Source organism: Dromiciops gliroides, chromosome 2 (assembly GCF_019393635.1).
Source record: "Dromiciops gliroides isolate mDroGli1 chromosome 2, mDroGli1.pri, whole genome shotgun sequence".
Classification (NCBI taxonomy): Eukaryota; Metazoa; Chordata; class Mammalia; order Microbiotheria; family Microbiotheriidae; genus Dromiciops; species Dromiciops gliroides.
Window position 1 is genome coordinate 636,077,106 of NC_057862.1, and position 12,939 is coordinate 636,090,044.

The window sequence follows — 12,939 nt, forward strand, 5'->3', positions numbered from 1 at the left end:
AACCGAGGTGGAAACTGAGGCCCATAAATAGTAAGCAGGACAGCTGGGATTTGAATCCAGGCCCTTTGACTCAAAATTAAGCATTCTTTCCACTGTACTCACAAGACTGTCTCCCGGGGGGTCCCTACAGAATTGGAGTCAGACCAAGTTGTCCTTACCAGGATTTAATTAGAAAGTGGTTAGCACAAGTTGTCCCAGCCTCTTCTCACACTTTCCGGCACACTCTGGACCCCTCCAGGGCCTGGCTCTGAATGACTGTAGGGGAGGGGGTAAAGCCAAGTTGGGAAGGTGGAGGGTATAGGTCTGAAGACACAGTGAGAGGGAGATGGTGGAGGAGGGGAGGAAGATGAAGCATGTGGGGTAACTGGAAACTTCAGCGTGCCATTGGCAAAGACTTTCCCCTCCTCAAGGTGACACCCCACCTTCCACCTCCTGCTCCCCTCAAGCCAGGGCAAAGGCTCTAGAGTTCCCCAGAAACTGAGAAAAGGTGAGTCCTCCCGGCCACCCCAGCCTGTTCCTAGCCCTGAGGAGCCAAAGTTCAGGTAGGGAACCTTAGGTGGAAGCAAGGGTTGAGGGTTTAGATGGGTGACAAGACCCACTGAAGGGAGTCAGAGGCTGTACCCCTTAAGAGAGACAGCTGTGATCAGTAACCTGAAGGAGGGTCCCGTGGGATTCAAGTCTGGAGCTGTGTCCAGCAATTTCCGTGCCTCAGGTAAGGGATGGGGGAGAATGGCATTGGAGCATGGGAAGCTGGCATGGCCCAGGGGAAGCCAGCCTCAGAACTGGTAGATGGAAAGAAAAGAAAGTGGCCATGGGGAGAGGGGAGGGGGGTGCAGCCAGAGGGAGGTCCCCCCTCCCACAGGACCCTGGAAGATTTCTATTTTCTGTAAAGAGAAGGAAGCCAACCAGCCCCTGAAGTCGGCCAGGCAGAAAAGAAGGTGGGGCCATGGCCCAGGTAAGATTCCTGTAGTAGGATGAATCTCTAGAGGCCCTCTTCCAGCTCTGGCTCTGGGGGAGTCCAGGAAGCGAGCTCGGCCTCTCTCGACAACCTCCCCATATGCCACTTCCCAAAGCTGGGTTAGACTGACATTTCTCTAGCTGTCTATTCTCAGGGAGTGCAAACATCCTGGTGGCTGAATGCTTTCCCATGGGGCAGGGCCCATACAGGCCAACCCATAAGAGCCGTGCTTTAATGAAGAGAGGGAGCCTTACATGCTGACCTGATCCCGGTACATGTGAGAATAGAGCTAAAAATCCACCCCCCCAAAATGCCGAAGACTGTGAGCTATAGACCCTACAACGCCGAACGTCAGAACCAGAAGAAACCTTGGAACACGGACGGGTTGACCTCGAAGGAACTTTAGGACCCCAACTATCAGGGAAGGGTCTTAGAATGTAGAATATTAAAATACCTTGTTCTCAGCCCTGTGAGGGAGGCAGAGATGATTTCACCCTCTTTTACAAATGAGGAAAGATGGAGGGACACACCAAGGATGAGTGAATGTCAAGAGTTGGAGGAGACCCTTGAGCATAAAATGGTAAGAGCTAGACAGGGTTTTAAGACTCTAGTCCAACTATCTCATTCCATGGGACAGGGGAAACTGAGGCCCAAAGTCAGCACAGCTGGGATGAGTTATCAGGTAGGATCTCTTGTGTCTGGACACTCATCCTTTGCTCTTCCTGCTGCTAGAGCGGCCTAGCAGGCCAAATACAGACCAGAGGAGCAAGGGTCCTGCAGAAAATAATCTGTCTGGGAATAAACGCTAACAGGAAATAATCCTTTATTATAAAAGTCTGCATGTAAACAAATAACAAAATCACCAAACAACCTAAATGGAAGTGCAATATTAACTTACTGCATAAAATAGTCAACTAAGTCTCCCCCCTCCCTCCCCATTGATTTTTCTCCCACCGGGATGTGGTTTGGACTGTCCCCACAGGGGTCTGAAACAAGTACGGGCCTGCGTACCCAGGTCCTGGGGCCTCTCTCCAGGGGTGATTTGGGGCAGTGCAATCATGTCCGATGAGCCATCCATGTCCATCTGTAGCACACAGAGCCCCAGCTAGGCCAGAAGGGCAGGCCCCTTGGCCCGGAAGAAGCCCCTAGGGGCAAGGGCTAGAGTTCCAGCTGCTTTCGCCTCCTGTTTCCCATGGCAGCCACTCTAGCCTGGCTTCCCAGAATCATGGCTGAATCTTAAGGCAACATGGATTTCAAGCTGTCAGGGATTTTTGAGTTGTCCAATTCCCTCATTTTGTAGATGAAGAAGCTGAGTTCCAAATTGGAGCAGTGACTTGTCCAAGATCACAGTTAGTGGCAGAGTCCTAGGATTTGAACGCAGGTCCTAGGATTTCAAATCTAGCACTCATTCCACCATACCATGGATAAGGGCCCTGTGCCTATCAAGAATACCTCTATGCCACCCCTTGGGGTGTTCCCCTTTCCCCCTGCCCCCATAGTAGTTCTGCCTAGAGCACAGAGAGGTCGTGGCAGGATTTGGATTTGGCCTTGAAAGCCATCTTTTTGTTGTTCTTGGCCACAATTCGACCCAGAAAACGCTTTGCCTTCTTGCCAATGCTCTCTCGCCTCTTGGTGTTGGCCATCCGCCGGGCATTGTCTTCTTTGCTGTCCTTCCGGAGTCGGATCTGCCGGACGATGCCCTCAAACAAGTCCTGGACGTTGTGGTGAAGGGCAGCCGATGTCTCAATGAACTTGCAGTCGAACACAACGGCGCAGGCCCGGCCCTCTGTGGATCCAAGAGGAAATTGAGAATCAATGAAGGAGGTGGGAGCAGAGGAAAGGATAGGAACAGGGGAGAAGGGGATGAAGGGATGAGGGGTCTTCTTACTGAAGCTTACTCCATCATCCCTCTCACTAGCTGGTTTGTGTGACTTTGAGCAGTTCCTTTTCCCTTTACCTCAGTTTCCTTATCTATAAATGTAAGGATTCAAATAGATCTCCAAGGTATAGAATCAGTCTGTTAATAAGCATTTATTAAGTACCTACTATGTACCAGACACTGTGCTAAGTGCTTTAAGGGATAAAGAAAGAGAAAGGCTCATCCCTGATCTCAAGGTGGTCAATGTCTAATGGGGGAGACAAGCAAACATGCACCACAAGCTATGTACAGAAGAAAAAGGAAATAACTAACCAAAGGAAGGCACTAGAATTAAGAGGTATTGGAAAAGGCTTCCTGTAGAATGTTAAAGCAGGAAGGAAACTTAGAAAAGCAACTAGATGTAGAGAGAAGGGATCTTGGTGACCAGTAGAGTTAGTGACCATTCAGTCCCAACTCTTCATCTTACAGATGAGGACACTAAGGCTGAGAGAGACTGGACAACCTCATTGTGATAACATTTTGTTCTTCGTTTTAATAGTCTACGTTCTCCAGCTCTGACATCCTGTTTTCTATCTTTTGGGCCTTGTTTAGACCAAGTGAGCAGGCAGAACTTTGGAATTTTCATGAGAAACAAGGTGAATGGTGACTTCCCAAGAGACCATGGGGCTGGGATTACTTACATTTCCCCTCAGCTTCCCCTCAGCTTCCCCCAAACAGGTTAGATTGTAAACTCCTTGAGAGCAGGGACTGTCTTTTGCCTTTTTTTGTATCCCCAGAACTTGGCCTATTGCCTGGTACATGGTAGATGCTTAATAAATGTTTATTTGATTGAGTGACCCAAATAAAAATGAATCTTTGTATACTTGTATAATCTTACAATTTTCAGAATCACTCACTATTATGAAAACCTCAAATTCTCCCTATGAAGGAGACAGGATTATTTACAAAATGACACAGCCAGTTAAGAGTCAGGATAAGGATTCAAAACCAGTTGTGTCCAAGCCCGGTAATAGTTCTATTCCACATGTAGTTATCACATGGAGGTGAATGGTAAGGGAATGAACTGAGGGAATATCCTGGGACTAGGAGGAGGTATGGGGCACTTCCATGGGGAATCCTAGGCTGTGAGGCCAAGAGAATTAAGACAAACTGGTCTTCCTTCCCCCAGGGTGATGACAGGGGTCAGAAGTTTCTTCTCACCTCTCAGCCGGAAGAAACTCTACCCTACTGGAAGTTTAATGCCCCAGATGCTCCCTGTCACGGACAGCCTAAGTCCTGGCTGACCCCAGAGAAGCAGCACCTCTTGCCCAAAGTTCCCAAGGGGATGATGTCTCACTCTCTTTTGGGGGAGTGGGGTGGCTATGAGATGGACAGATTCTGCTTTGAGTTTCAAATAAATACTTAAATGTCTTCAGTGACTCCCCTACTTTATAATGAACAAGCTCCTCTCCTTTAAGGACTGTGTTCCAGCCAGACTGAACTGCTCCCTGCTCCCTGTTCTTTGGCCCTCTTCTGTCTCCATACTTTTGCTCACTTGACCCTGCATAGTCAGAATAGTACCTCTTTCCCTCCATTTCCCCTCCTACCTCTGTCTCTCCCTCTCTCTGTTTGCCTCTCTGTGTCTATCTTTCTGACTTTCTATTTCTCCGTCTCTCTGGCACTCTCTGCCCATCTGTCTCTGTTTATCTCTCTGTCTCTGTCTCTCTCATTTATCTCACAGCATAGTAGAAAGAGCACGAGAATGGACACTTGGAAGACTTGGGTTCAAGTCTCAGCAATGCTGCCATTTCCTACGTGCATAACCTTGGATAAGTAAAATGACTTCCCTTCTCTGAGTAACCTTAAAAATGGAGATGATAAATTGGAAATAACCATCTGGGCATTAAGCACCTTCCAGAGCTAGTGTGAGAAAGGGAGGGGAGGAGGATGGTTCTTCTTTTAGTCTCCTGTGTTTTATAGATGTTTGTATACATGCCTTTCTCCCTGATAGACTGTGTGTGAACTCCTTGAGAGCACCTGAGCCTGTGTTATATGACTTTTTTTTTTTTGGTGGGGCAATGAGGGTTAAGTGACTTGTCCAGGGTCACACAGCTAGTAAGTGTCAAGTGTCTGAGGCTGGATTTGAACTCAGGTCCTCCTGAAGTCAAGGAGTCAAGGCCAGTGCTTTATCCACTGTACCACCTAGCTGCCCCTATATGACTTTTTACCCCCAAGTTCAGAGAATGAATACTGGTCTCTAATGTCAGAGGACTTGGATTCAAATCTCACCTCTGATGCTTACTACCTGCATACCTTTGTGCAAGTCACTTAAGTTCCCTGGGCCTGTTTCCTCATCTGTAAAAGGGAGTTGGTCTCATCTAGCTCTACAACCCCATGACCTCTCAGAGGGAACTGTCTCATGTGGATTAGAAGACTAGACCACCTTCTGCTTTGCTCTGGCTCTCTTGCTTAGAGAACCCTAAGCCTTGCTCTGGGTTCTCCCCATCCCCACCAAGCCCTCAACCTCCCACAGAGCCCTGTTCTGAACGGACGTGCCGAGAGAGGCAGCCTGACTTCAGCCAGCATTTTTCTGTCTTATATTTAGAAACTTGGCGGGTCCCTGGAGGTGGGGGGAGGAATGGGGTGGGGGTGGGGGGTCACTGTCTTTTAACCATACAGTTGCTAGGGTTTGAATTCCAACCTTGGGCCTCTCCTCCCAGGGTAGCAGACTTACCATCCACGGAAACTTCTCTGGATCGGACCAGGTCACTCTTGTTGCCCACAAGGATGATGGGGATATCCTCTGATTGGCGCGCTCGCCGCAGCTGAATGCGCAGCTCTGAGGCCTTCTCAAAACTGACTTTGTCAGTGACCGAGTACACAATTACATAGGCATCACCCATCTTCATGCAATGATTGGACAGCCACTGACTCTCATCCTAATAGGGGAGAAAATAAACCCTTTGGGTCACAGAATGAACTCCCCGCCTGCCCTTGACCTGGCTGCTCCTTCCTTAGCTTCTAGTAGACATGGAATTTCTCCCAGGCTGCCTGGGGAGGAGGATGAGCAGCCAGTTCTGTTTTTCTTTTCAAATATCAGGCTTATCTCATCCAATCATAGAATGTTAGAGCTGGAAGGGACTTTAGAATGCAGAATGTTGGAACACAAAATGTCACAAGCTATAAGGGATAAATACAACAAACACTTTTAAAGTCTCTGTTTGTGAAAGCAATGTGGGTAAGACCCACTTATCCTTAAGTATTTAGAGACCAGATAGTCCAGGAGAATTTAGGAGTCTTTGTTCTAATTCTGGCTCTGTCACCTTGCTGTGTGACCACAGGTGAATCACTTTCTCTCTCTGATCTTTAGTTTCCTCATCTATAAAATGGGGATAATTCTACTTGCTCTAGCTGTCCCAGGGTCCTGGTTAGGAACTATGACTCTCTCATTTCTAGCTTTACAAAGTGTTCTCCTTACAATAACCCTGAGGTAGGTAGTGAATGCAGAATTATCTCTACTTTACATGTGAAAAAACCTTAAGTTTAAAGAGGGAAAGAGACTTGCCTAGGCTGATGCAGCCAAGTGTCAAAGCTGGGATTTGAACCCAGGGCTCCTGATTCTAAATCCAGAGCTCTTGCACTTTGAAGTTGTATGTATAAAAATGTTCTGTGGTTTTGGGGCAGCTAGGTGGTGCAGTGGATAAAGCACTGGCCCTGGATTCAGGAGTACCTGAGTTCAAATCCAGCCTCAGGCACTTGACACTTACTAGCTGTGTGACCCTGGGCAAGTCACTTAACCCCAATTGCCTCACTAAAAAAAAAAATGTTCTGTGGTTTCAAAGCACTAAATGATAAATCCATATAAGTTACACAAGGTAGAAGTTAGAACCCCCTTATTCTACAGATAAGGAAACAGTTTCAAAGAGAGTAAGTGGATCGATTGTTCAGTGGCATGAGGATGCCTAATCATTTTGATCCTCTCTTGCCACCTTCCAAACGCATAGTCAATATCATTCATTTCAGGAAGTGGGCTGAGAAAAGTGGGACAAGAAGAAAAGGCAGGTAGGGGTTGAGTTCTAAATCAAGGAAGGTAGTGGCCCCTCCACGCTCCTTAGAAAGTCCTGCTGGGGAATTGCTTTTGGATAAAGTGGAAGTAGAGAATCTTGGGCCTCCCAAAGGGGAACTAGCTCACACCAGCAAACTACTTACTCCCTGACCCTAACCTGGAAATGTTTCAGCTTTGAAAATAAACCTTCCCCCATCTCTTAGATTCAAATGCCTGGGGGTGGGGGAAGCATGAGAAGAGAAAGAAGGGGAAATGGACATTAGGGGTCTATAAATTGGCATGGTTTAAATGGAAAAAATACTTGGCTTGAAGTTAGAAGACCTACATTCAAATCCCAGCTTTACCCAGCTCTGTGACATTTCTTTCTGGGCATCAATGTCCTCATCCATAAGATGAGGGAGTGGGGACTGGATGAACTTGAAGGTCCTTCCAGTTCTAAAACCTATGGTCCTAAGTCCAGGTCTCAGGGACATTATGAACACACCCAGAGACATCTCATTTACGCCTGGATGGCCATAAGCATCATTCCACTGGCAGCCAAGAAGGTCCAAAACAATCTCTTTCTTATTACCTACCCCTGGACTCCCACTCTTGGAGTCTTACCTGCTCCCAGATGTCAAACACCACAAGGGAAGCCTCTTCTCCATCCACCACAATAGACCGGTCATAGGTATTCCCTAGGGAAAAGATGCCCAGAGAACAAGGTCATTGTTAGGGCCTCACAGTGAGAGGGGAAGGCAGTGTGTGCTAAGCATCCTGGGTACAGCACAAGACCCCTGACCTTCCTCTGTTCCCATCTCCCACCAATTCCTATGCTAAATGGTTCCTTAATCTCCCTTCTTTCTTCCTCTCCTTCATTGTGTTTTCAATTATAGCAAGACCTGTAACCATCTCTCTCTCTCTCTCTCTCTCTCTCTCTCTCTCTCTCTCTCTCTCTCTCTCTCTCTCTCTCTCTCTCTCTCTCTCGTTTTGTTTTTGTTTTGTTTTGGGTTGGGCAATGAGGGTTAAGTGACTTGCCTAAGGTCACACAGCTAGTGTCAAGTGTCTGAGGCTGGATTTGAACTCAGGTACTCCTGAATCCAGGGCCAATGCTCTATCCACTGTGCCACCTAGCTGCCCCTCTCTCTCTCTCTCTCTCTCTCTCTCTCTCTCTCTCTCTCTCTCTCTCTCTCTCTCTCTCACACACACACACACACACACACACACACACACACACACACACATACACACACGATCATAGCCAGCCTTCTAGCCTCCTCCCCATCTCTATTTGTCATTCTAAACTGGCCCACTCTGAGGCGAGGCACTCTCTCTCTCTCTCTCTTTTTGGTGAGGCAATTGGGGTCGAGTGACTTGCCCAGGGTCACACAGCTAGTAAGTGTTAAGTGTCTGAGGCCGGATTTGAACTCAGGTCCTCCTGAATCCAGGGCCGGCGCTTTATCCACTGCACCACCTAGCTGCCCCGACACACTCTCTTTTTGTCTCTGTACTCCCAATACCTAGGAAATAGTAGGTCCTTAAAAATGCTTGTTGGATTGGATGAGTTCCCTAATCTCCTTATCTGTCCCCTTGTTTCCAATTACAGTAGTGCCCTTAACCTCTTCACCCATCCCTGTTTTTCATTATTGCTAGATCTCTAAACTCCTTATCTATTCCTGTTTTCGGTTATAGCTGAATTCCTCAACTCCCCATCCAACTCCCCATCTCTCTGTTTCTTATTATAGCTGGACCCCTAACCTCCCATCTATCCATCTGTTTTCTATTGCACTTGGACCCCTAACCTCCCCTCCCCCATCACTCTTCCTTATTATTCCCACGATCCCTGCTACTGTTACTGATGATACATGGTGTCACATGCCAATAACGTAAATGCACTCTCTGTCATAAGAAGCCCAGCAGCTTTTTATTGTTCCAGAGTGATACATAATGAGTGATACATGGTATCAACCCCCTCCCCCACTTCTCCCTAGGACAATGGAACCCCTGTTTATTTGGCTAATATTAGAGTTCTTAACCTCAAATCCCTACTCAGCCAGACAGGTCTGGAAGATGGGCGAACCCATTTCCATCTCTGTTTTATGAAGTCCTTGGGCTCTCAGGATTATTCCTCCTGCTGTGCTCTGCTGAAACCCCAGAGGAAAGCACAGGATCATAGATGGAGAGCTCAAAGGGACTCCAGAAGGCTGTGTCTAACCTCTTCAATTTCTACATGAGGAAACTGAGGCCCAGAGAAATAAAGTGCCTTGCTCAGGGTCATAAAATTATTAAGTATCTACAGCATGATTCGAACTCAGGTTTCCTTTTTCTTTTTGCAGGGCAATGAGGGTTAAGTGACATGCCTGGGGTCACACAGCTAGTAAGTGTCAAGTGTCTGAGGTCAGATTTGAACTCAGATCCTTCTGAATTCAGGGCTGGTGCTTTATCCACTGAGTCACCTAGCTGTGCCTTAACTCAGGTCTTCTTGACACCAAGTCTAGGAGGGCTCAGTCCTCTAGGCTAAACTGGCTAATGGCCTGAGCTAGCCTGACCTGGTAGATTAGTTTACAGACTAAGGAACCCTATAAAGCATAAAGAAAAAGTTCTGCTCGCCCAAGTGGTAGAGAGTATTTTGCTATTGTTCAATCATGTCTGACTTTTTGTGACCCGATTTGGGGTTTTCTTGGCAGAGATTCTGCAATGGTTTGCCATTTCCTTCTCCAGTTCATTTTATAGATGAGGAAACAGAGGTCAACAGGGTGAAGTGACTTGCCCAGGGTCATAAGTGTCTGAGGCTGGGTTTGAACTCAGGAAGATGAGTCTTCCTGACCAGAGGTCCAGTGCTCTATCTGCTAGGGCACCACCTAGCTGCCCAGTAGAGAGCATAGGCTGTTCCAAACTTAGGGAATATTATCCCTGCACTCCCTGAAAGCTGCTATCCCCTCCCCAATATCTGGAAAGTCACAGCTACTGATTTGTACTAGGCTCAGCTGGTTGGACCTTCAATACCCATAACCCCCTTCTACCAAATCCTATTTGAACTCAGACTGATGCTCGGTAAGGTAGCCTTCAGGGAAGAGGCCCATGGTGGGAAAAGGAGATTCAGCCTACTAAACTTCAGCCACTGAAAGGCAGCCCCCTGCATGCCACCCATGTACCGATTTGAAAAGGTACATTGGAAAGATCTGGCAGTCAGTCAACAAGCCTTCATTAAGAATAAAGGCTGGGGGCAGCTAGGTGGTGCAGTGGATAAAGCACTGGCCCTGGATTCAGGAGTACCTGAGTTCAAATCCGGCCTCGGACACTTGACACTTACTAGCTGTGTGACCCTGGGCAAGTCACTTAACCCCCATTGCCCCACAAAAAACAAAAAACAAAGAATAAAGGCTTTGGGGGGCAGCTAGATGGCACAGTGGATAGAGCACCGGCCCTGGAGTCAGGAGTACCTGAGTTCAAATCCAGCCTCAGACACTTAACTAGCTGTGTAGCCCTGGGCAAGTCACTTAACCCCAACTGCCTCACTTAAAAAAAAAAAGAATAAAGGCTTTGGAGTCAGAAGACCTCACCATCATTATGAACTTGGACAAATCACCTTTTCCTCCCTGGGCCTCAGTTTCCTGATCTGTAAAATGAGGGGGTTGGGCTGGATGATCTCTGAGGTCATCCTTCATTCTCAAAGAATTCTCTATGAGCTCTAAATCCTGTGACCCTAGATTCCAAAGTTCATGAGACCATCAACAACACCCAGTCATCCCTTTCACCCCCAGCCCCAAAGCCTGTGTCAGGCAGAGGGAAACCTAGGAATAGGGTGGGTACAAAACTCCTCATGTCACTCCAAGAAGGTCAGGGAAGCTTCCCTCCTCTCCCCATCCCCTTCCACACCCTCAGCATTCCTAACAGATGGATGGACAAATTCTGGGCATTCATACAAGCCCTTCCACAAATCTGGGGCTTTATCTTTTTCCATCTCGCCTCTCCTAAGAATTCCAAAATATCCCACACAAGAGGGACCTTAACCAAGTCTAGATTTTAGTCCCATCCCTTCCCTATACAGAACAGAAACTCAGGACCAGAGAAGAGAAGTCACTGGTCAAAGGTCATTCAGTAAATTCACTGTAGGGCTGAAATTCAAATCCAAGTTTTTCACCAGCCTCCCTCCCAACAGTTTTCCTCTCTCCACCTCACACATCCTTTTTTCACAATCTCAAGAGTGGGAAGGGACTCGGGCAACTATCAGTCTCTCTCTACCTGATCAAAAATCTCTTCTACAGGATCTCCAGCAAGTGGCCATCCGACCTCCACATGAAGACCCCTCTTTTCCCTGCCCTCGATCCTTCCCATCTTAATTCAATTCAAATTAAACAGGCACTTAAGCGCCCTCTAAGTGTAAGATGCCGCGGTAGGCTCTGGGAATAACAGACAAAAACCAAGACCAGTTCCTGCCCTCCGGGAGATTACAATCTTGATCCTCTTTTTCTGTTCTTTCTCTCCATTTCCTCTGTCCCCATACTTTCCCCTACTCTCCTCTAACTTTCTTCTGTTCAGTCTCCCACCAGCTCCCCGTTCCTCCCCGCCCCGAGTCTTGCCCGGTCCCGCCCAGCTGCGCTCCCTACTCACCTGCTGCCTCCGCTTCAGGTCCATCCTCGACGCCGCCAAAGATGCGTGCCAGACTGGTTTTGCCCACTCCGCGCTCGCCCAGAAGTATCACCTTGTACAAGTGCCCATCGGACTCGCTGCCGGAAGAGGTGATGGAGTCGGAGGAGCCCGAGGCCCAACAGTCGTTGGGTTCCCTGGGGCTGCCGGTGGGGCGCCGCACCAGGTTGGTGAGCTGGCTCAAGGGGCCGGAGGGCAGCGCCGCCTGAAGGTCTCGCTCGTCCACTGGCATGCTGCGGCGGTGCAGGTGCTGCTGCGCAAGGAAGGGCGTGCTGCCCCGCCGACGGTCCCCGCAGCGCCGCTGAGCCCCGCGATTCAGAGTCATCGTGCCGCCGCCCGTAGCAGACTGGGCAGGAGGGAACCCCGCCGACGGAGAGGAGAGGAGAGGAAAAGAGAGGAGAGGGGCAAGCTGAGCTATGAGGCGCCTATTCACCGCCCGCGACCTCGGGGCCGCCCCTGGGCAGTTCCTATCCTCCTCCCAGAGGACCATCCCGGTTCTGTCCATTCCCGCCACACACACACACACACACACACACACACACACACACACACACACACACACACACACACACACACTGGGTCGGGCCGTCAATATAGCCACCGTCAGACCCCAGGGGCTCTGTCCATTCCCCCACCCCCACCCGACCCCACAAGCACAAGCACGCGCGCACACACACACGACCACTTCTGGGTCGGGCCGTCAATATAGCCACCATCAGACCCCAGGGGCTCTGTCCATCCCCGACACACACACACACACACACACACACACACACACACACACACACACACACACACGTATACGCACACTCCCTAGGACCAGTCTGGGTTCAGTCCACACCCCCTTAGCTCTCAGGATCGTCCCGTCCCTACTAGGACACTTCAGCGTCTCTACTCGAGGATCCCAGGCTACCAAACTGAGCGAGTGTCTCTGTCTTGCTCCAGACCCTGGCACCCGGGCACCAGCGGGTAAGGTAGGGGCTCTAGGAATCTACCCTCCCTCCCCCGCGAGTCCCGGATCTCCGCGACACTCACCTCCCGTAGGGACTGACAACACACGAACTCAGATTCGGATTCCGACCCGGCTGACTCTCCCCGCCCAGCTTCCTCCGCCTCTGCTCGGGCTGATCTCCCGGAGAGCTCCAGCACCGCCTATTTATGTCCCCGCTCTGGCTGCGCGAGTCCAGACCCGCCCCCTGTCCTGCCTCTTCCTCCATCCTGCCCCCCTTTTCTTCCCCTCCCCCTCCTCGGTCTCCCCTTCCCCGGGCTCTGCCAGCTCAGACTCAACCCCCAGAGGGAAGGGGCGGCAGCTGGCGGGGGCTGGGAGGTCTGACGTGTCTGTACTTAGCCCTGACCTGAGGGGAAATCCTGGAGAGAAGCGCCCCCCTGCCACCCTTCCCAGCCTAGGAAGTGGGGCGCTGTGTAGGG

At 49.5% G+C, this 12,939-nt stretch overlaps 1 protein-coding gene across 1 annotated transcript; it reads right to left on the reverse strand.

The window, feature by feature from the left end:
- Nucleotides 1-1,800: 1,800 nt before the first annotated feature.
- RRAD (RRAD, Ras related glycolysis inhibitor and calcium channel regulator) lies at nucleotides 1,801-12,672 on the reverse strand. Its single transcript, XM_043985892.1, has 5 exons — nucleotides 12,547-12,672; nucleotides 11,476-11,857; nucleotides 7,486-7,559; nucleotides 5,551-5,755; nucleotides 1,801-2,744 (listed from the first exon to the last, which is right to left on the reverse strand). The coding sequence occupies exons 2-5, from the start codon at nucleotides 11,834-11,836 to the stop codon at nucleotides 2,467-2,469; spliced, it is 918 nt and encodes a 305-aa protein (XP_043841827.1). The 5' UTR covers nucleotides 11,837-11,857; nucleotides 12,547-12,672; the 3' UTR covers nucleotides 1,801-2,466.
- Between the last annotated feature and the right edge of the window lie 267 nt (nucleotides 12,673-12,939).

Bases quoted from the DNA above. Each gene is read 5' to 3' on its own strand.
- RRAD (XM_043985892.1), bottom strand. From the start codon at position 11,836: ATGACTCTGAATCGCGGGGCTCAGCGGCGCTGCGGGGACCGTCGGCGG. The intron at 5,756-7,485 runs GTAAGACTCCAA...CTCCCCTATTAG, and splicing joins TGTTTGACATCTGGGAGCAG to GATGAGAGTCAGTGGCTGTC. The intron at 2,745-5,550 runs GTAAGTCTGCTA...TTGGATCCACAG, and splicing joins CAGAGAAGTTTCCGTGGATG to AGGGCCGGGCCTGCGCCGTT.